The 24,104-nt window shown below is 44.4% G+C and overlaps 2 protein-coding genes across 6 annotated transcripts in view; one reads left to right on the plus strand and one right to left on the minus strand.

The window, feature by feature from the left end:
- BAZ1A (bromodomain adjacent to zinc finger domain 1A) overlaps positions 1 to 24,104 on the minus strand; it is a 127,669-nt gene that overhangs the window by 78,978 nt on the left and 24,587 nt on the right. For all 5 annotated transcript variants that reach the window (XM_032762846.2, XM_032762847.2, XM_075065508.1 and 2 more), the window contains one exon: positions 6,144 to 6,287. In XM_032762846.2, coding sequence (XP_032618737.1) covers positions 6,144 to 6,287 — 144 coding nt within the window. The remainder of the gene's footprint in view (positions 1 to 6,143; positions 6,288 to 24,104) is intronic.
- On the plus strand, positions 13,070 to 15,382 carry LOC142046663 (uncharacterized). Its single transcript, XM_075064609.1, has 2 exons — positions 13,070 to 13,804; positions 14,770 to 15,382. The coding sequence occupies exons 1-2, from the start codon at positions 13,249 to 13,251 to the stop codon at positions 14,841 to 14,843; spliced, it is 630 nt and encodes a 209-aa protein (XP_074920710.1). The 5' UTR covers positions 13,070 to 13,248; the 3' UTR covers positions 14,844 to 15,382.

Here is a 24,104-nt window from a genome sequence, read left to right on the forward strand (position 1 = left end):
AGCAGGTTCAGGGCAGGATGAATTCCACTCACCAAGATTCCAAACCCTTATGCCCCACACAAAGCCAAATTACTTTATGAGATGAAGACATGAATTTCTCTCCCAAAGCAGAGCCTGGTTATCCATCTATGGACATCTGCACAGCAAGGTTTAAACTTGTGTAACCTACTGGCAATGCTTTCAAGCTTATGTGATAGAATACCTAACATTACAGCTACCAAGAATGCACTGAAACTTTGCTACTCCTGTAAAAGTTTCCAAAAGTGGATACTTCACTGAGTATGTATAGTTCAGATGAAACAGCATATTAAGAGCTCTGTCCAAGGTAACTATTACTACTGGAGGAATTCTGCACCACTGTGCACTGCAGAATTTGCACAGAAATTGACATTATGAACAGAATTTCCTTTCCTCCCACAGAAATAGGCTACCTGCTGGCCACAACTAGAGGTCGCTGGACCCAGCCGAGCCCAGCTTGCAAGTAGAAGACGGGAGAGGGAAGGGGCGAGGGAGGGAGCTGGAGTGTTCCCAGCAGCTGCGTACCCAGCATGCCCTGAAGGAAGAAGGCAGCATGCAGGAAACTCCACGCAAGCATCAGGGACCCAGCATCACACTATTTCTCCATCTGGATCCTGGTCTCCAGGGTTCCCTCTAATTTTTTATGTACATGTGCGGAATGAATTTTGCTATGTGCACCAATATGAAGGTGATGTGTGACACATCACCTTCGTATTGGTGCACATAACAAAATTCATGTGGTGGGGGTGAGACCGAGGGATTCGGAGTGTGGGATGGGGCTCAGGGCTGAGGTAGCAGGTATGGGTACAGAGGGGGGCTCTAACTGGGGATGTGGGCTCTGGGGTGGGGCTGGTATGAGGGGTTTGGGGTGCAAAAGAGGGCTCAGAGCTGGAGCAGAGGGTTGGGAGAGTGAGGGCTCCGACTGGAGGGGTGGGTTCTGGGGTGGGGTTTGGGGTGCAGGCTGCCCTGGGGCTGCCATGGGAGAGAGGGACCCTCCCTCACTGCAGCAGCTCGGGGCCTGGTGAGAGGTGCCTCTTCCTGGCTGCAGCAGCTCCAGCAGGCCTGGGCCAGGGGAGGGACACCTCTTCCTGGCCATTCCGGCAGGCCTAGGCCGGGCTGATGGAGGGGCTTCTCTCCCCTGCAGCTAATGGGGGGGGAGGGTGCTGAGCTGGGGGAGGTGTGCCTCTCCCTGCCAGCCTGTAGAGCCCTTGAGAGCCTGCCATGTGGCCGCACAGCTTACAGGGAACATAACTGGGCTCTGGTGAGGAAGAGGTGTTAGTGTATGGGCTGGGGGGGGACGTCCCACAGCTGGGCTATAGTGGAAAAGTGTCTGGGCCGAGGGAGGCCTTCAGCTGGGCTCTGCTGGGGCAGAGATGCAAGTGGTTGTGTTGAGGGGGGCCTGCAGCTGGGCTCTACAGGGTGTGGGTGTTGGGCTCAGGGGTGCCCCATGGCTGGGCTCTGAGGGGATAGGGGGTGCAGATGTATGGGCTGGGGGGCGCCCCACAGCTGGGCTCAGTGGGGTAGGGAGTGTGTGCAAGTGTCTGGGATGGGGGGAAAACAGCTGGGCATGGGGGGAGCGGGTAATCTTGACCCCATGCTGGGCTCTGGTGGGGAGGGGGGCAAAGAAACCGGAACTGGGTTGTCCTAGGGGTTTCTTAACTCTCTACTGCTAGGGGAAATTTTTTTTTGTCAGAATTTTTAAAGACATAGCTGCTGACAGGTATTTTGAAATTAACTGAAACTGGCATGATTATAAACTGTTATTTTGACAAGTAAAATATGCAGAATTTTAAAATATCGTGCACATAGTTTTTACATTTTTTGGCACAGAATTTCCCCTGGAGTAAACTATCTAGAACAGGGGTGGGCAAACTACAGCCCGCAGGCCACATTCTGCCTGTCAGGCCTTTTAATCTGGGCCTCAGCTCCCGCCGGGGAGTGGGGTCAGGGGCTTGCCCCACTCCACATGGCTCCCAGGAAGCCACTGGTATGACCCCCCTCAGGCTCTTACATAGTACACGGAGGTGCGGCCAGCCGGCTCTACACACTGCTCCGTCCGTAGGTGCCACCCCTACAGCTCTCACTGGCTGCAGCTCCCAGCCAATAGGAGCTGCAGGGGTGGAACCTCTGGACAGGGCAGTGTGCACAAAGCCGCCTGGCTGCACCTCCGCGCAGGAACTGGAGGGGTGACATGCTTCCAGGAGCTGCTTGAGGTAAGTGCTGCCGGAAGCCTGTGCTCCTGAGCCCTCTCCCCCACAATCCCCTATCCCAGCCCTGAGCCCCCTCTCCCACCCTCCAAACTCCTCAATCCCAGCCCGGAGTCCCCTCTTATACCTCAAACCCTTCATACCTAGCCCCACCCCAGAGCTCGCACCCCCAGCCAGAGCCCTCCACCCCCAATCCCCCATGTCCCAACAGCCTGCCCCATGCCTGATCGCCCTCTGAACCCTCACTCCCAGCCTGAAACACCCTCCTGCACCCCAAACCCCTCATCGCCAGCCCTCCTCAAGCCAGCATCTACCCCTACCCCCAATTTTGTGAGCATGTATGGCGGACCATACAATTTCCATACCCCAATGTGGCCCTCGGGCCAAAAAGTTTGCCCACCCCGATCTAGAAGTAGAGCTAGGGCTGGACAAACAGCTCAGAAAACTAATTTCAATCTGATCCATGTCATAGAGTCACACTTTTTGGACTAGTTACAGATTCTGCAGTCAAACTACTCCTCTGGTGATAAAGAAAGTTACCAGAGGTTACTCTTTTTAGACAACATGCATCAGTCTTAACAATTAATGAGTAATAACATTTCCTGTAAAAGCAGACAGTGGTTATTGACTGCTACCATGTGATGAGGCATAACCGTTTATAACCCTGGCTCAATAATGTTACTGGGACCAAGAAATAAAGACTATTTTCTTACCAGCACTGCAGTCTGTCACACCATCTTTACATTTTCCTCCCTATTCCAACTATGGTTGCTCACTTTTCAATTGAAGAAATGCACATGTAACTTGAGAATCAAAAACCTTACAAACCGAGCACTTTAACCTCTTCTGCTAAAGAGAATTTTCAATCAAGACTTATTTTTGGATTTTTTTTTTTTCCCCCACAATAATGAATGGTCTGGAGAAGGGCTACAATGAACAATCATGCTGAGTATACAATTCACTAGTACCCAAGACACATTCAGAAATTACATAAAATCTGTCATGGTGAAAAGGTTTTCCAAAATGACAAAATTTAATCCCTAAAGGTTTAGCAATGCAAAATTTTCACACTCAATTCAATGGGACTATTCACAAATTTAAGTACTACTTTTATAAGTAAGGGTTTAAAGACTCAAGACCACAATACCTACAAACTCATGGCAAGACTGCATACTCAGGTAGGTTCTTTTGGGGATGTGGTCAATACTTTTAATATTTTGGAGTAGCAGATATGGTCTAGTGATGTTATCCAATTTTCCAATTTCTTCTAATTCACAGTATTTTAATTTTGTATTTTTAAACTTCTAGTAATGGAAATTGTTTGGTTTTTACGTTTACATCATGCAATGTTGATTAGATATGCCATCAATGAAAACAGCTGCAAAGAATAATAAAGAATATTGTTTAATAACAAGCCAAAACAAACCTTTCTATATAGTTAATGAGAAGTTTCTCTCCTCCCCTTCAAAAATAAAAGTGAAGTGAGGTTATCAACTCTAATCCTGAAGCTGGCTCTGCAAGGGTGGAAGTTAATGGGGTTAGCTGAACATAAGGGTGTCCCAGCACAGAGCCAGTTACAGGATTGCAGTCCGTATCTGTATTAAATTTAAAGATAACCTCACTTGAATTTCATACTCCTTAACAGGGAGAATGCACATATTTCAAGATAGAGGGCTTCTCTTTAAACATTCAGACACTCCCTTACATGACACTAGAAACATCATTCAAGAGTGGATAAAATTCCACAGGTTTACCTTCATTATTTGCTTAGTTATATGAGGAGCAACCTTGTTACATACCCTGACATCAACTGAATAATTAATAAACCTGCAACTGACAGCCAAGGATGAACTGCTGCACCTCTTTGTAGCCTAAATAAAGTCAATGGGGTGCTCAGAGAGCATGAACACGGCAGTCTGCATGCAGTCAATTGAAACTAATAATTTATAACTCCAAAGCACTTTTCTTCCATAGACCTCATAGTGCTTTATACAGAAGAGTAAATTATCCTAATTTTACAAGTAGCGGAAGTGAGTCATGTAAACTAAGTTACTTGCCAATATGAAGTTACTCCAGATTATCACCAGTATAACTGAGGCCACAATCTGATCCACTGACTTTGTCCATCGTATAGAAATATCCTTAGTAAATCTTAGTTCTTTCTTGGCCCACCTTTGGGGCCTTTTGGGTGTAACGGTAAGAGACATTATAATACTGTAATAAGTTGAGAAGAGAATACACAAAATTTATGGCAATATACAAAATTTTTAAGATACTAATGTACACACATACACTAAGAAAATTGTGGAATAAGGCACTTTGTAAATTAAAAATATATTAATAGTTATTACAGTTTTTTGAATAGAAGTATAATTCTGCAGATACAATTTATTTTCAAACGTAAATCATGAAGACAGAAGCTTAGCCAAGTTCAATTCACAGAATCACAATAAGACTAGGTCTCTTCAATGCAGGGACTTGAAAATCTTTGGTTCTTTACTGTCACAGTTTTGAGCGTGGTGATGGAACAGTGTTTATGAATTCAGTACCTCTTATATTTCTAAGTAACAGCAGATTGTGAAAATGAGGAAGCAACTATATCATAGTAATAACTATTTCAAACTACTCAAAAGTAATGGCCCTGATCCTGCAGTCTATTTAGACAGACCCCTACACCCATCGGAAGCGCTACTGAAGTCAATGGGATTCCACACAGGCATAGGGGTCTGCCCACAACAATCAGTTTATAGGACTGTGGTCTAAGTCTGTAGCTCAGCAGTGCCATGGACTGGCAAAATAATGGTAAAGAGGAACCTTGTTCCATACTAGGGAAAATTCTCAAATTTATCTCACATTTATATTTTCCTCCATAGTTTTCCTTGCTACATTCTCAGAAACCAGTTCAAGTAAGGGTTTAGGTCAGCCCATTTGATCTTCCTACTTGCTCTTATATATAAAATCATAAAACTGAATTTGAGTCTTTCCTATAGCAGAGGAAAAATATGGCATACTAAATTAAGGGTCCAGGAGGAGGTGGGTCATGAGGATAGCGTTGTCGGTTCAAAAAGGAAAACTGGCAGCGTCCAGTCAGATGTACTGACTGGACACCAAAAGTGTGGTTACTGCGGCCATGGGGGCAGGAGGTGCCAGAGCATCAACCCACGCCAGCCCTGCTCAGCCAGAGCCACATACTACCTCCATCTTGTGGGCGGGGCAGACAGGTTCCATGTCAGGCTGCAGCTCCGGAGCAGAGGCAGGGCTTTGGGGGACGAAGCGGAGCAGGGGTAGGGTCTCAGGGGGGAAGAAGAGGAGCAGAGGGTCTGGTTGTCAGCAATTAAAAAGCTGGCAACCCTACATGAGGCAGAAGTCTGTTCATCTAATACAAATATCAAAATAAATGCATAAAATTATGGGACATATAGCTTCTGGAAGAGTTCTCTTTTCCGTATTTGCTCTAGAGTGAAATCCCAATTAAAAATACAAATCCTGAATTAATGTTTACAATCTTACAAGTATTTTTAGGTTTTGTTCAAAAAAACAAAAAACTAACAGAGTTTAATGTAAGACTGGTAAACAGAGGAGACGTAGAGGAGAGAAGCTCTGAAAACAGACCAACTGCTACACCACTACTCTCCTACAGACTATGTAATCTGAAATTGATTAATGCTTCTTATGCCTCAATTATTCTCTTTTTTCAACACTCTCTGGCTAAATACACTTAAATTGCCTATTTTGCAATATATAAGGCATCTGTGAATGTTAAGCCCCTCCACTCAGCTGGGTGAATATTCTGACACCATATCCTCTGCACTTTGCTTGAGACAAATCTCCTCATGAAAAGCCCCACTAAATCTGCTTTAGCCTCTTTTTCCAAAATTTAATCAAAATATTTGATACACTTGAAAAATTGTAATTTACCCATTTTGTGCAGAACTGTTGTGTGTTTCTGAATCATCACTATCACTGATGATGATAGTGTCTTCATTGGTACTGTTGATGTGGCCATTGGCCACTCCATTGTGATGAGGTGGAGCTATGACTTCCAAAATCTTACACTGCAACCTGAAATAAAATAAAGACATTTATAAACATCAAGGTCCTTTGATAATGCAAAAAGTTTAAATTTGATGAATGAATTATTCTAAAAGTACATTTGTAATCCCAGAATAGAAACAGTGGTTATATTTTACATAGGAGTTCCACCTTATCGCATCTGTAAAAGTGACTAATTCACTTCCTTAAATATATATCAACTTGACTAAACAGGCCAGTAAATTATTAGAATTTTTTAAGTCAGATATACACTTAACTTAGCTTTGTTTACTTAAATATACTTTTTCAGTTTATTTTGAAATCACTGGTAGTGAGAGCTTTGGTGCTTATTTTATCCAAATGACAATAAAAAAATAAAAAATGATTTATTTTTTTTTGCTACTGAGAAATGAGACAGAAACCTTTTATGTTTATTTTCATAGCAATCTATGAAGAAAGGAAAGAACTGTGTGTTGCTGAAGTATTTATACTAGAAAAGATCATCCTCTAGTATGGCTGATGACCCAAATAAACAAGGCTAAAAAGACCACTGTGTATCTAATCTTAATAATGGCCCGTTTATCTCCTGACACATATAAGGCTCCATCTGGCACACATACAAATGACAAACAAAGCAAATCCATTCATTTGCTATTATAAGTGCTAGTTATAAAAAGAACAAAATTAAGTGTGTTATTCAAAATCTATCATCAATTGACAATCATTTAATATATTTCATAACCATATAATAAACTATTCTTAGCCACTAAGTTTCTCCCTTCCCTGGCACTCCTGGGTGCACATTTTTTAGTTTAATCTCTTAAAGTCACGTCTGCATTATGAAAATTGTCCATTGTGGACAATGACTGAAGCTGAACACTGACTGCAAGAATAGCCAAAGGAAAACCATATTAAAACCATCTTCTTAGAGGAACTGAGTATCAATATTGATAATGGACATCACAGAATTGCAAAGCACAGGGCTTGAACCAAGCTTTCTTAGCCCCTTTAGTCATCTGCATGGCAGGGTCACACACCCAAAACAGGAAATACTTCTGAGGAAAAATCATCTGGAGAGAACCAACACTGGGAAGGAAAGCAGCCCAGGAGGGCTAAACACCAGGCAATGCTTGCAAAGGCAAAGGAACACCACCCCCCCCAAAAAAAAACAAAAAAAAAAAACAAAAAAAAAAGAAGTCCTTACTAACCCCTTCCTCCCCATATATAAGCATGCAGAGGAAAAAAGGAGGGAAAACAACAAGAGAAAATTTGAGGCCATTAAGCGTGCTGCCAATCTCACTACACTTTCAGCAATAAGAAGGAATGAGAGAACTACTCGAGCTATCTCCCCCTCCATCCCCTTTTATAAACTCAGAACCCTGAATCGGGGAAGAAGGCTAAATAGGCTAACACATCCTGCTTTCTAAAAGATTTCAAACTTGCTTGGTCCCAGGATATGATTATCAATTTATGAACAATTTCCAAAAGGAGGTCAACTGGTATGAGCTCTTTTTGTAAAATAGTATCTGCTGTACACTGATACAAACATACATTTTAAAAAAGGATTTCTTCCAAGAAAGTTTAGGCCCAAAATATTCCCCACTACAAAATACTAGCTCCTGAAACAAACTGTTTGAAAGGAAGAGTCCATGTTTTCAAAACAGATCATCTGGAGGGAAAGGGAAGGAGGAGGCACTAGTCAGCTCAGGTTATTGGCAATGGGATACACAAACTTTCATCTCCAGACCACTGTTTCAAATACTTCACCAGATAACAGCCAGAAACTACCCTCCAACAGCTGCTGGTTATCCTATGTAAAGTAAATTGGTTGATAATTGTCTCATAACCACAAAAACTACCATTACAATTAACATTAACTGGCATTCTTGTATACAATCTTTCAGCATATTCACATGAAGATTTAACTACTCCGCTACCTCTAAGAGAGTCCCTCAAAATCAGGGTTCAGGCACACTGGCACAGTAGTTCAGGGAAGTCTGCACTACTTTTGCTCATACAGTAATTGTTGTGTGGATAGAAGAAATTTCTAGTGACATTTTAGAGCAGAGGTGGGCAAATTACAGTCTGTGGGCCACATCCAGCCCTCAAGACCATCCTGCCCAGCCCCTGAGCTCCCAGCCGGGGAGGCTACCCCCAGCCCCTCCCCTGCTGTCTCCCCGCAGCCAAGCCGCTGAACGGGCAGCGCTCTGGATGGCGGAGCAGCACGCTCCTGCAGAGCAGTGCAGCAACGTGTCTGGCTGTGACCGGGCAGTGCGGCTGCCAGACATGCTGCTCTGAGCGGCATGGTACGGGGGCCGGGGCCAAGGGGTTGGATAGGGATGGAAGTTTGAGAAGGGGGGCAGGGGACAGGGAACGGGTGTGGGGGGTTGGATAAGCATAGGAAGTCCCAGGGGGCCTGTCAGGGGCAGGGTTGTGGATAGGGGGCAGGAGATGGAGAATGGGGGGGGGAGGGTTTGGATAGGCGTGGGTCCTGGGGAAGGGGTAAGTCAAGGGGTGGGGGTGGATAGGGTCAGGGACAGAGAACAGGCGGTTGGATAGGCGGTGGGGTGCAGGGGCGGTTAGGGGCAGGGGACCAGGAAGGGGAGTTAAGGACAAGGAGTAAAAGGGGGTGGATGGGTTGCAGGTTCTGAGGGAGGCAGTCAGGGGCTGGGAAGTGGGAGGGGGCAGATGGTGGCAGGGGCCAGGCTGTTTGGGGAGGCACAGCCTTCCCTACTCAGCCCTCCATATCAGTTTTGAAACCCTAACGTGGCCCTTAGGCCAAAAAGTTTGCCCATCCCTTCTTTAGAGGGAACCCCAACATCATATCTCACATGCACAATTATTTACATAGATGCACATTAACATTATTACAACATAATAAAGGAAATATAAGCTCCCTCTAACCAGGGTGCTTGACAAAGACCAAGGTCCAACAAGATTTGCCAGATCCATGCCAAAATGCCTAAACCCAGGGGCGGCTCTAGGTATTTTGCCGCCCCAAGCACAGCAGGGAGGTCCCCGGTCCCGCGGATTCAGCAGCATGCCTGCGGGAGGACCAGCAGACCCTCTGCTGGCATGCCGCCGAAAGCAACTTGCCTGCCGCCCTCGCCGCGACTGGCAGAGCGCCCCCCGTAGCTTGCCGCCCCAGGCACAAGCTTGGCATGCTGGTGCCTGGAGCCGCCCCTGCCTAAACCTACTATCCAATCCAATACCAAAGAGAAATTGGACCAACAAGACTCAGCCTAGCAATGTAAAAACTGTGTTTCTATACTACTATGTGGATCTATCTATGATCATCCAGTCCTCAATTAGCTTGCTACTAGCAAGAGGACAGTACATTTTTCAAGTCTTGCCAAAGATTCAGTTAGGGAGGGAAAGAAATTAGGAACTGTGTTTCATCTATTTCCCACCCCAAAATGTACTCACATTTAATGTAATCAGAAAACTGGTGAGCCTTATTACACATCTCTGTCTTATAGTGAAGAGGTCAGAACCACAAAACTGCCTGTACAAATGCATTATCTGTTTTACATCTATTAAAAAATTACATTACATAGCTGGTTTCACTTTAAAAATGGGTTTTGTACTTTTTTATTTTATAAGCTGAAAAATAAATTTCCCTGAAAATTTTATCCAGTTCAATTTAGCTAAAATTTTTAAAAATTAATTTCTACTAGAAAACTATTAAAAGCACCAGTCGATTTGGAGGCATAGCCACTCTCATTCTAGTGCTTAATTTTTAAAATGGCCACAAGAGGGAGCTCATACATGCTAAAACTGAATATATTAAAAGAGCCTCATGAAAGTTCCAGTTAGAACAGACCGAATTCCGTAACTTACACTAAATTCTACAATGTGTCATTAAAAAATTGAAATAATTTAAAAACTGAAAATGGTTAACTTTCCTGGAAGCTGCTGAATATTTAGTAAATGAGCATTTCACCACAACACTTATTTACTTCTTTATCACACTTTGCTAGGTCCCAAAAGTGGGGGAGGGGGAAATGTTATGTATCCTTTCTCCTCCCATAATAGCAGAGACTCAGTTCAACCATCACGCCTTATAAACTTGATCCAGGGAAACAAGAACCTTCAGCACAAACAGGGTGATTAATCATTTGAACAAACTACCACAGAAAGGAGTGAATTCTCCATCTCTTGATATTTTCAGATCAAGACTGGATGCCCTTCTGAACGATATGTTTTAGTCAAACAAGCTACTGCACTTAATACAAAGGTAAGTGGGTGAAATTATGTAGCCTGTGATATACAAGAGGTCAGACTATATAGCCAGTTTGTGTCTTATGGATAAGGCATGGAGATCACAGTATTCACAACAACAGTGAATCTGAATAAAGTCTGTGATGAGCCCACCCCACACTCAGCCCGCAACCGCAGCTCCTGTTCCATGGGAATGGACCAAGACCCATAGGCACTGGAGACGGGAGAGTCAAAGGGACCATGCCCCACAACTTTTTAAAACCTGGCTGGAAGGCACTGTGCTGCAGCCTGACCCAGCCAGCATGCAGGTTCTGTGGTGCATCATGCAAAGTGCTGGTCAGGATCCACTCTGCATCAGGCCGCTTGTGGACAGCCAGGCCCTCACCTGCTAGCTGTCAAAACTGTGGTGGTGGCACCTCTCAACAGAAAACAACTGGATCCATCACCAGAGGGTCTCAGGCTCAACAGAAGGGAGGTTCAGGTAAGGGGGGGCGGGAGAATTCCCCCCCACACACACTTTTACAGTCCTTTCAGCACCCCAAGATGGAGACGGGTGGATGGATGTGCCAAACCTGAATAGTGCTGCAACCACAAGCTCCAGGTCACACAACACATGGAGTGGAGAGCCTACAGCCCCACAGGACAGGAACCACCGCTACACTAGGGGGTGGGCTTGCTTTCCAACCATGCCTCCTCTCTCCCCTTGGGCCTCACCTTTCAGCACACCCAGTATATAATCCACTCTTTCCCTACTCATCCCCACAACAGTATTCTCTTTGGTGTCAATTTCTTTTTTATTTACTTATTTTATTATGAAATTTTCTACAAACAACGAAAGTTACTCTTTAATCGTTTTGAGTGTGGAAAGCATTAATGTAATATTTCATAGTAGCAACAAGGATTAAACATAATTTTTGATAAATTTGATTCAGTTTATTTAAAAGTGGGGGAAAAGTATAGCTCTTCCTTAAGAACAGCAGATGAAAACTATATTTGGAGATCTTTCTGTGATTTCTTATTTTCTTCCTTCACCTCTGCCGTGAAATTTATTGAAAATTTCTGTGCCAAAATTGTAGCCTTAGTTATTTATCTTATTTTATATCATAATGCAGATAAAAAATGGATGAATACCAAATAAAAATGTAACTGTGAAGGAAAACAGCAAACTCTCAAAAACAGCCCCCTTATTTTAAAATACTGCTTTCTAAAACAAGGATAGCTTCAGCATGAGCCAGGTAAAGAAGAGCATGGGTTAACTGAATGAAAGGCATTTTTCTACCTCATCTTGCATTAAAAGTTAAATAATTTTTTTTTTTCAGTAACATAAATTATTTGAGTTAATTAGGTTTCTCTCCTTAAATTTTAGTATGGTCAGCAGTAACCACAGTGACAGCCAAACCCCCTGAAGTCATTAGGAATCTTTCCCCTGACTTCAAAAAGATTTGGAGCAGGGCCAGTAAAGCTGCTAAGGTAAAAGCAACTTGCTGCACAAGAACACACTGAAAGTTTTAGGTCTTGTCAACATGAACATTTAACTTGCAGCAACTGGGGTGTGAATCTATCCCGCACTAACCTGTCATGCTCTAACTGTCCATTTGGACCTTGCTGACACACACTCCTTAGTGCACTTTGATCTACTCCTGTTTCAAAGTGGTGCCCCCACATCAGAAGAAGGTGGAGCAAGGAGTTCTAACTAAATACAAACTGTAGCACCATTTTACCAAATCAAACACTGAAACATGATGCACAGTTCAATGTGCTGTGGCCTTTTTGAAGAAGCAGCCTTGGAATGAGCACACGGCTAGAATCTTTTCCGACACTTAATGTTCTGCTGCTGTAAAGGAGACCATCTATGGAACCGGAAAGCAGTATAGGAGGAGATCATCTTTGAGGCAGACAAGAGCTGGGGAAGTCCTACAGAAGTTAAGAGCAGAGGGGAATGAGATGGGGTGACTCTCTCGGTTTTAATCCTCTTTACAGACTCATCTGTTTCATTACTAAAAAGACCTGACCCTTCAAAGAGGAGGTCTTCAATTATTTTCTGTGATTCCAGAGCAAGGCCAGCGATCCGAGCCAAGACTATCACCTCATAACTATGCTAGTAGTCACAGCGCTAGCCATATCTGAGGTAACATATGATAGTCTCAATGAATATCTAACGTTCTACCCTCACGGTCAAAATTTTTTTACAGCTTCCCTTTGTTCCTCCAGTAAGGAGTCCAAAATAGGGTTACTGAAGCCCCAAACTGCATAGGTGTATCAGAACATGTAGTTTGCCACACAGAAACCCAATAAAGAAGAAGAATCAACTTTTCTCCTAAACCATCCAGTCTGCAACCTTCACTATCTAAGCCCTGGTCTACACTACAAACTTATGTCAGGCCTGGTCTACACTACGTGTTTATACCAATTTTAGCAGCGTTAAACTGATTTAACGCCGCACCCGTCCACACTACGAGGCCCTTTAAATCGATATAAAGGGCTCTTTAAATTGGTTTCTGTACTCCTCCTCAACGAGAGGAGTAGCGCTAAAATCGGTATTATCATCATATCAGATTAGGGTTAGTGTGGCCACAAATCGATGGTATTGGCCTCCGGGCCGTATCCCACAGTGCACCACTGACCGCTCTGAACAGCTACCTGAACTCGGATGCAGTGGCCAGGTAGACAGGAAAAGCCCCGCGAACTTTTGAATTTCATTTCCTGTTTGGCCAGCATGGAGCTCTGATCAGCACAGGTGACCACGCAGAGCTCATCAGCACAGGTAGAAATGCAGTCTCCTGAGAATCGAAAAAGAGCTCCAGCATGGACTGCACGGGAGGTACTGGATCTGATCGCTATATGGGGAGAGGATTCAGTGCTAACAGAACTCCATTCCAAAAGACGAAATGAAAAAATATTTGAAAAAATTTCCAAGGCTATGATGGGAAAAGGCCACACCAGGGACTCAGTGCAGTGCAGAGTGAAAGTTAAGGAGCTCAGACAAGCATACCAGAAAACCAAAGAAGCAGATGGAAGATCAGGGTCAGGGCCGAAAACATGCCACTTCTATGCTGAGCTGCATGCAATTTTAGGGGGCTGCGCCACCACTACCCCCCCCCTGTCCGTGGATTCCGAGATGGGGGTTATAATCTCAACCATGGCTGAGGATTCAGCGGAGGGGGAAGATGAGGAGGAGGAGGAGGAAGAGGAGGACGACCTTGCAGCGAGCACACAGCACTCCGTTAGCCCCAACAGCCAGGAGCTTTTTGTGACCCAGACGGAATTACCCTCCCAGCCCTCCCAAGCCACTAGTCCAGACAGTGAAGCCATGGAAGCGACCTCTGGTGAGTGTACCTTTGTAAATATAAAACATGGTTTAAAAGCAAGCGTTTTTTAATGATTGATTTGCCATGAGGGCTTGGGATGCATTCGCAGCCAGTAAAGTTACTGGAAAAGTTTGTTAACATGTCTGGGGATGGAGCGGAAATCCTCAAGGGACATCTCTATGAAGCGCTCCTGGAGGTACTCCAAAAACCTTTGCAGAAGGTTTCTGGGCAAGGCAGCCTTGTTCCGTCCACCATGGTATGACACTTTACCACACCATGCATGTAGCAAGTAATCGGGTATCACTGCATGACAAAGTATAGCTGCGTATGGTCCCTGTGACTGCTGGCATTCAAGAAACATGCATTCTTTATCTCGCTGTGTTATCCTCAGCAGAGTGATATCGTTCATGGTAACCTGGTTGAAATTCAGGAATTTAATTAAGGGGACAGAGATGGCCTTTTTCCTACAGGGGTGTTTGACTGTTGCTTAAAAGAAATCCTTCCTTGCAGGTAGCCAAGCAGGGGGAGGGGAGGAAGGATAGCACTGAGCTTTCTCGTGTTTGGCTAGCAGGAATCTTCCCCGCTACCAGCCACGCGGTGGGAGGGGGAGGGAGCTGATTAGCAGTGATCTTCCATGATACCAGCCATGCAGTGCGGGGGTGGGGAGTAAAGCGATCATCCTAGAGAACTGGAGGGGGTAGGGGTGGCTTCTGGGAATGGAAGTGAAGGCTGGAGAAGCCGAAAGACAATGGCTTACCATGGACGCATGCAAGCTGAATTCTGATGCCCGGAACTGCGTCTGTGAGATCTGTAACATCAGAGCCCAGGCACTCAAAATTAAGAGGCAAAATGCGACCTTGTAGTGAAATCACATGTGCTGTGTAAGGTGAATACTATTGTTCACTGTGAAAGAGTATAAGCATTGTTCTGTAAAATGTATCTTTTTAAAACACTTCTCTCCCTTTTTTCCCTCCCTCATGCAGCTGCACATTTTTCAAGCCTCCCTACTCCATCCCGAAGGCTAGCTCAGATAAGGCAGAGGAAGAAGAGGACGTGAGATGAAATGTTCTCGGAAATCATGGAAGTAACTCGCAATGAAAGAGCTCATCTGAATCAGTGGAAGGACATGGTATCAAATTACAGGAAAGATGCCAGTGAACGTGAGAACAGGAGGGACGCTCGAGATGAGAGGTGGCAGCAGGAAGATCAGAGGTGTAGGCAAGAAGATCAGTGGTGGCGGGATGAAACGCTGGGGCTGCTGCGTGATCAAACTGACATCACGACGTCTGGTGGTGCTTCAGGAAGAACAGCGAGGTCACAGAGTGCCGCTGCAGCCCCTGCGTCACCACCTTCAGTACTCACCATGTTCCGTATCTTCCTCACCAGACGTGTAAGAATGCGTGGGGGAAGGCTTTTTGCACCCGCTCACTCCACCCCCTTGGACAGCCCAACCAAAAGGCTGTCATTACATTGAAATGATTTTAGTGGCCTTTTCCTTCCCTCCTATCCTCCTCTCAAACCGCACCCGGGCTACCTTGTCAGTTCTCTCCCTCTTTTTATAATGACCTTTCTAATAAAGAATACATGATTTTTAAACGATGGTGAATTTACTTCCTTAAGCAAGTTGTAATCGAAGGGGGAGGGTGGGTTGCTTACAGGGAATGAGTCAATCAAGGGGGTGGGGCTCATCAAGGGGAAACAAACACAGCAGTCACACCGTACCCTGGCCCTTGATGAAACTCGTTTTCAAAGCTTCTCTGATGCGCACCGCTTCCCGGTGTTCTCTTCTAATCGCCCTGGTGTCTGCCTGCGCGTAATCAACGGCCAGGTGATTTGCCTCAGCCTCCCACCGCGCCATAAAGGTCTCCCCTTTATTCTCACAGAGATTGTGGAGCACACAGCAAGCAGCAATAACAAAGGGGACATTGGTTTGGCTGAGGTCTGAGCTAGTCAGTAATGTGCGCCAGCGTGCCTTTAAATGGCCAAAAGCATATTCTACCACCATTCTGCACTTGCTCAGCCTGTAGTTGAACAGCTCTCCTGACCACTGTCCAGGCTGCCTATGTATGGCTTCATGAGCCATGCCATCAAGGGATAGGCTGGGTCCCCCAGGATAACTACAGGCATTTCAACATCCCCAAATGTTATTTTCTGGTCTGGGAAGTAAATTCCTTGCTGCAGCATTTTAAACAGAGCAGTGCTTCTGAAAACGCGAGTGTCATGAACCCTTCCTGGCCATCCCACATGGATGTTGGTGAAACGTCCCTTGTGATCCACCAGTGCTTGCAGCCACATTGAAAAGAAACCCCTTTGTGGTTTACGTACTGGGTTGCCCTGGTGTGCGTCTTGGTGCTCAGTATATGTTATGGGTATTTTTTCATCTAATCGCCCCACAGAAGGTTTAGGAATCCCCAATCGCAGCAAAGCCATCCCCACCCTTTATGAACCCTGCTGCCATTTCCCCAGAAGGTTCACCAATCCTTTTTTGTTAGCCAGCAAAGCTTTAGGGGGGATTGCCTTTGGCCTTACTTTGCATCACAAGCAAGGCCCGCCCACAGTAAGGATTTTTTCCAACAACTAATCCCACCAAAATTGGAAATTCCCGACTGGACCAGTAGCCTGTCTGAACATTGCCAGCCCTTCCAGAAGGGAAACTAATTGCCACTCTAACCGCTTCCCTTTTCCACCTGTGGGGGAGGTTTTTGCTCTCTACTTTGGTAAATTAGTGGCGTTCAGGGCATTGGAGAGCAAAGGTCCCCACAAGAGTTATTCCTCCAATTAAAATGCTTCTTTTACCATGTTGGAAAAGTTGTTCGCAGTTGCCCCACTGGCCGAATCACCAACCACTTTGCACATAAACTATATGATTATATCGGTCCCCCTACTAGTCCTGGGTTGCTTTGTTTTTCCCCCCGGCCCCAAAATCGGCCGTTCCAAATGGGTAAAGAACTGCCCCATTTTGTACAGCCAGGAAGGCTTCCAAAGCGAGGGGCCCTTGCGGTTTAGGGAAGAATTCAGTGGTCCCCCATATCCCTCCATCACTCCCGTTTGCCCCCCGCGCTAAAACCGTAAAGCCGCCTACTTACTCCTGCCTTTGCCACTTCAATGGGTTTTTCAAACCATAGAACCTTGCACGAGAAAACGCACAGGTTGGGTTTCAATGTTTTTCACGATGCAGTGTTGATCTGGAGCGGGGTCGATGCCTTGCTTTGTGCTATGGTGGTCTTCCTGGCCAACACAGTTTTCTGTCCGGCACGATTTGTTATTATTATATAAGTGCCGCAAAATGGTTTGTTTCCTCCTTGCATGCTATTCCATTTAGGGAGGGGTGGAGCCCCTGTAACCAGAACCAGGCCCACCCATGAAACAATTAATTTTTATTTTGCCCCCATCAGAAGAGAGAAGACCACCCAGATTCCAAGGAGCGGGGGGAGGAGTGGGCGAGAACTATGCCGATAGCCTAGGGAATAAATCTACCCACAGTGCAATGCCTCCAAGAAATTCGGACCGCTAAGCCTCGGACCAATGGGGATGCACACCGCCCGAATTAATGTGCCCCTTAGTGTTTGGCGGCTTCATCCGCCCGCTTTAATACACTATCCTGTTTGTTAAACGGTTTAATGGTTAATTCTCGAATTAATCCCATAGTGTAAAACCTGTACCCTAAGTTGACCCTTAAGAGCAAATGCCAGAAAGACCAAGGGAACTAAAGATAACTTACTTGGGCCCAGCTTTGCCTTGAAACATGGTGGCCCCCCCAATTTTGTTGAGTTTTGACCAGGTACCCATTAAGGCAACTTGTGGGGTGGTATGAAATGAATGGTTAAGTCAGAGCCAGCCAATGGTGCCTGCCTGGCCCAAGATCCAGTATGAAAGGACTTAATGGGAAAGGCCAGCAGCAAGGCACCAAAGTGAGGACCCATGAAAGTCCACTCCTGGTGGATTTGAAAGGGTTTTCCCAGAGCAGGCCTTTTTGGGAAATAGGATCCAGCCTGCCAAATTCTTCCTGGGTCCCATTACTTGAGGGGACTGTTTTTTTTTGCAATGCCCCTCCCCACCCGGCTCGAGGGAATCAGCCCAACTTTTGGAGGCCATAGTACAGCAAACATGGAAGCACAAGAAAAGCCCAACCCCCTGAAACCGGGTAAGGTTTTTTCTTGTCTGTGCCCTCTCCCAATTAAAAATGGTTTTTTTAATAGCCTACAGTAATCAGGAGGGATTTCCCCCTATGGCTAAAACAATGCAAAGTTCCATGAGAAAGCCCGGGCCTAGCGTCAACGGTAATCCGCATTTTAAATGGTAACAAATGATTGTACCCACCCAGTGGGAAACAGTGGGAACTTGCCAATTCCCCATCCATCTTCCTCCATGCCACCACAAAATGTAGTTCAAAAATGGGCAAACAGGGAAAATACAAATTAGTAAATAAACAACCTGGTAAAGAAAGAACCTTTTTACTGGAAAGGCCAACAGATTTTCTGTTTAAGGGCCATTCTTGCTTTTTTTTTTAAAATAAATAACTTGGGGGGCAGTCAAGTGAATTTAAAAAAATAATTTGCAAATTAAATTCCCACAATGTTTTAACAATAATAAGAATAACTAATTTTTTATTTAAATACTTTTGGATGTTGTCCTTACAAAAATTTTCAAATATTAGTTGATATTTCATTTAACAAACACTGAAAATACAAGTGTCCACTCCTCCACTTACATTTCCCTTTTTATTATACCGTCATTTGCAACAACTGGGTAAGAAATAACAAAAGAAATAATGATTTTTTTCTTCAATTTCACCTAATACAAATACTGGGTAGTGAAAATCATCTTTAATCATGAAAGTAAACCTTACAAATATGAGCATTAAATGTACAAAAAATCTTGCATTCTGCCATTCCAAAAGGATAAAACAATGAGATTTAAAAGCCTGGGCAAGTCCCACTCAGTCTTAAACCTTCTTGTTCAGCCTGTCTCCATCGCTCAGACCAATCAAGTTTTTTGGGGTTTTCCAATTTTTTGTAGGAGAATAATTGCCCCTGCCCTGCTTTCCTTGTGGTAAAATGTCCAATCATGAAAATGAGAACAGAATGTTGTTCCTCTTAATGGCCAAAACTGTTTGTACCGGCACGCCTAACCTCCCTCAAAATAATTAAATGGTACCAAAATGGCCTGCTAAAGAAATTCATATGTTCCCTTCATGCCTTCACAAACCACCCATTCCGGGGAACATGCCGGTCCGTGGTGGGAGGGAACAGGTTTTTTTGCTTTGAAAAAATAACCAATCCAAAAGCAGTGCCAGACCCAACACATTCATTTTCAAAATTGATCTGAAGTCAGATACCTACCAAGCCAGAAGGTTTGCCAAGTCCCTAGGGGTTTAGTCCCTTAATCCACAACAACAAAGGAGTTTTTTTTTCAGCCCGAAGGTTTGAAAATTTTCCTTTTTTTGGTAGTGTTATCGGAATTCCCTTGTAAGTTTCTGCAATTCGGAGTGTTTCCTCTTTTTAAGACCTTCTCTGAAAGCATGTCTATGCCCTTTGTCCCTCTCAAGATTTGGAAGGCAACTTTCCCCAGATTCTTAAAATCTGGGTTGCAAAGTTGCTTGCCAAGCTATCTTTAGAAAATTCAAATTGGTGCTTCCTATGCCAATTGACCCCGATCGCCAGTGGAAAGTGTTCCTTAAATGAACCATGTGGCTTGGTCTCATCCCAAGACACCTGCTATAATAGAAATAGGAATGGCAGAATGTTGGGGTAAAACAACAAGAAGCCAAGGGGGACCCATAAACAATTTCCCCCAAAGATCAAAAGTCCCACAAATTTTTAAATTAAACAACATTATTTTTAACAAGCATTATCAAAAAGCCCATGGGAAGCATGTTCTTCCTGCAATGGTGGGACCAGAAGCATGAAGGGGCAAAACGAAAATGTTTAGCATATCTGGGCAAAATGTAAATTACCTTGCAATGCCCAGCCTACAAGTTGCTGTTGCAAAATGCCTGCCTTCTCCAGCTTTCTAAGTGACAATTTATATAACAAGAGGGCGCAATTGTCCTTCCAAATAAATTTAAACAACTTGTTTTTGTTCTTTTAGCGATTGGTTGAAACAAGAAATAAGAAAACGAGTGGAATTTTTTTGTAGGGCCTCTGGTTTTAAAACATTGGGCCTTTTGTTTTGACCAAAAAGTTTGTAAAGCAAAAAATCTGGCATTTTGTTTTTAGTTTTGCAAACTTCACAACAAAGAGATTTGCCTACAGTATTTTTAATGAGGGGTGGAATTGAAAAATCTTTTTATCATTTTACAGTGGCAATATTTGTTAATATAAAAAGCCCATATAAATACTTTGATTTCCAATTACAACACAGAATAAAATTATATAGAATGTAGAACTTCCAAATTATAATAAAATTGTTTCAATTGGTATTCTATTTGTTTAAACATCTGGGTGGGAGATTACGGTGGGGATTAAGTCACAATTTATTTTTTTTTAATTGCGATTATTAAAATTCACATGAGTTTTTTTAATTGTGATTAATCCAATCAGTGCATAATAACAACATTAAAAAAACATTTTGCCTGGGGCCTTTTGGTTTCCTGCCTCCTTGCAATTTACCCGGTTCCCCCCCTAAGGAGCCCATGTAGAAACAGGTGAAAAGTGTGTGTGGTGTGGGTGTGTGGGTTGTGTTTTGGTGTCGCGCGCCGCCGGTGCCGCGCGTGAGTTTTGGTTTTTTGAAGAAATAAATGGCATCCATTTACAAATTATGTCCTTTCCAATTAGAGCGTTTTATTACAAATAGGGTTGGACGTCATTTTGCCCAAAGGATGAACTTGGGGGTTTGAAAATTTTTTTCCAGAAAATGTTGCAGCTTATGACCAGAGGTGGAAGCCAGGTGAAGGTAATGCAGCAGCCTGGTTGATTCCCCTCAAATGATATGCCAAATTCCCAAGGTGCCTGATAGCCCACAAAGGTGTTTTTTTCCTGAGCAAGGAACCCAGATAACTAAATCACAACTGCCAGGAAAAGGGTAAAATATTTTTCCAGGGGCCCTCAGTTACCTGAACCAGCCCATTTCCCACTTACAAGAATGTGCTGTTTCTCAAGTCACTATACAATTTGAATGCTTTCCAGCTGCAATATACCTTCCCGGTTTTTTGCCCACCCAGTTTAGCCTTGGAAATAAACATCTCCCTTAGTCAATGGGACACTACACGAAACCAGTTTAGAATTTTCCTTCCCAAATGTGGAAAGGTCTGGAAAAATTAAAAATAGAAGCCCTTTTGTTGTTAGAAGGTCACAGTTCCCCTTATCCTCACCCCCCTGGCACCAACCCAAGTATTATGCAAAATTTTTTTGTGAAAACAAAACAGCTTTAGAAAAATTTTTTTTTAACTTACCATTGTCTCTTGGCATAACATTACTGTGGATTGACCAAGGCTGGTGCCAGGGAGATTCCAAGTGAATAAATCAATCTTTTTACAATCTATTGCCGTTCAGTTTAAATGTAAATTTTTCCTGTCCCTTGATTCCCCAACAAAGATTAATTCCTGGCAACCCTTCCACTGGAACCTACAGAGAGACAAATAAATCTTTGGGTTTGTTTCTTCTCTTTTATGCAAAGGCCCCACGATTCACTTCCCTCTACTGGTGCCCCTGTAGCCTCCACACTTTGAACCTCAAGTGACTGCAAGGTTTAAGGGCCATGTCAAACAATCCCAAGAGGAAAGTGGTTTCCCATGAGAACTGAATAGTTTTGCAAATCTTCCTTTGAGAGTTTGGCCAACAAGCCAGGTCTAAAACTACCAGAAATGTTTGGGAACTAAGACTGGCAAGAAAAAGGCATGTCGAAGAGGCAAGGAAGGTGGAAAAGCTCCAAACTGCACAGCTGAGGAATGGTGTAGCCGTGAGCAGGGGGGAGCAGGCACTTGGCTGTGGGTTTCCTTCGGAACAGGAATGGTGGGCTTTAGGGAGGAAGGACAGTGCCCTTTTCAGCAGAGGATGGCGTTTCAGGGCAGGGGAAAGCAAGTCACAAAGTTCCATGAAAGTGCTCTTACGCATGCAAAAGTTTCGCAGCCACTGCGAATCGTCCCACACCTGCAAAACTATGCGGTCCCGCCAGTCTGTGCTTGTTTCCCGGGCCCAAAAATCGGCATTCAATGGTTAGAACCTGCCCCATTACCAGCAGGATCTCCAAAGCGCAGGGGCCCGCGGTTAGGGAGAATTCAGTGTCCATGTCCTCATCACTCTCGTGCCGTGCTGCCGTAGCCGCCTCCTCCTCGCCTGCCTTTGCAGTTCATGGTTCACCATAGACTGCACGAGAATGTGCGAGGTGTTTACAACATTCACGATCGTGGTGTTGATCTGAGTGGGGTCCATGCTTGCTGTGCTATGGCATCTGCACAGTTCACCCAGGAAAAAAGGTTCGAAACGGTTGTCTGCTGCTTTCACTTAGGGAGGGGTGAGGCTGTACCCAGAACCACCCACGACAATGATTTTTGCCCATCAGGCACTGGGCTCTGAACCCAGAATTCTAAGGGGCAGGGGAAACTGCAGGAACTATGGGATAGCTACGGGATAGCTACCCACAGTGCAACACTCCAGAAATCGATGCTAGCCTTGGACCATGGACGCACACCACCGAATTAATGTGCCTAGTGTGTCCGTGTGCAACTGACTTTATACTATCTCTTTTATAAAACCGGTTTAATTTAAATCGGAATTATCCTGTAGTGTAGACGTACCCTCACTAGGACTACATTGGTCAGAGGTGTTGAAAATCCGCACCCCTGAACGACGCAGTTATACCAACATAATTCCCAGTATAGGCAGCGCTGTGTAGAGGGGAGGGCTTCTCCCATCAACATAGCTACCACCTCTTGGTGAGGTGGAGTACCTACATGGATGGGAGAAGCTCTCTCACTGGCATAGGTAGCATCTTCACTAAGCACTACAGCAGCACTACAGCCGCTGCAGCACTGTAAGTGTAGGCAAGCCCTATGGGAAAAGAAAGAGATACCTTGCTGCTCTAGCCAATTTCCTGGTCTGCAAAGACCACTATAGAATCTGCTGAATGACATTGTAACAAAAATCAGTGGCACTACAAGTTTACTTGGTACTTCCGATTAATCATCTTCTATATCAGAAGAAGAAGGTGCTTCTGGTGCCAGAAAGGATATCACTGAAGATGACATCACTGGTGCCAAAGTCAGTGCCACAGTGAGCAGATCATCACTGATTCTTATAATAAATTGAAAGTCTCATATCATGGAAATAAGGAGTACACAGGTTGCTCCTCCATCTCCTGAAGGCAAAGATGGAGCAGTCTGGAAGAGTATAGATCTTAGATCAAAATATAAGAAAAGCAATACAAACTGTACTACTGACAGCAGGGCCAACTTTTTTACCTGGGGGGCCCAATTCAAATACCCTACAGCGGCCTGGGGCTTCGGCGGCATTTCAGCAGCGGGGGGTCCGCTCCAGGTCTTCCACAGCGCCGAAGGACCCCCCGCCCACTGCCAAAATGGCACCGAAGACCCCCGAGAGGACGACCACCAGGTGAGTTAAAAAAAATAAAATTAAAAAGGCACCTAAGGCGCGGGGCCCGATTCCAGGGAATTGGGCGAATTGGCCTAAAGCCGGCCCTGACTGACAGAAAACACACCTACCTTGGCATGTAAAAACAAGATGGGGTAGAATTTGGGAGAATTAAAAGTCTCCTACAAAATTATTTTGAACTATTTGAAATTTGACCTTTAAATCAATCTTCTGCAATATTATTTTAGCATTAAAAATTCTTAGCGCTGGAGCAACTCTGTTGCCACCATATAAGAGGGTAAAACAGAGCACCATTTGAGCAGAGCTAAGGACCTTTTATTTTAAGTCTTCATGATAAGGGAACCAAAAGCCCAAAAGATGAAACTTTCTTTCTAAATAAGTAAAAACAGAGACTTGTTTTACAAGTTAACCATGATAGCCAGAGATGGTGTCCCTAATCTCTGACTTGCCAGGAGCCGGGAATGGGTGATAAGGGATGGATCATTTGATGATTACCTGTTCTGTTCACTCCCTCTGAAGCACTTGGCATTGGACACTGTTGGAAGACAGGATTCTGGGCTACATGGACCATAGTCCAACCCAGTATGGCCGTTCTTATGTGGCCTTCTATCTTTCACTCAATTTCCAGAAAGTCCTTCTCAAAAATCATGAGCTTAGTCTTATTATAACTGAGAACCAGGTCTTAAAAGTTACAGTAAGAAGTAAAACAAGCTATATTTATACACAAATTATTTTACCGGTATAGCTTAGTTCCCCATGGGGAACGG

The sequence above is a fragment of the Chelonoidis abingdonii genome, chromosome 4, assembly GCF_003597395.2.
Source record: "Chelonoidis abingdonii isolate Lonesome George chromosome 4, CheloAbing_2.0, whole genome shotgun sequence".
Lineage (NCBI taxonomy): Eukaryota > Metazoa > Chordata > Testudines > Testudinidae > Chelonoidis > Chelonoidis abingdonii.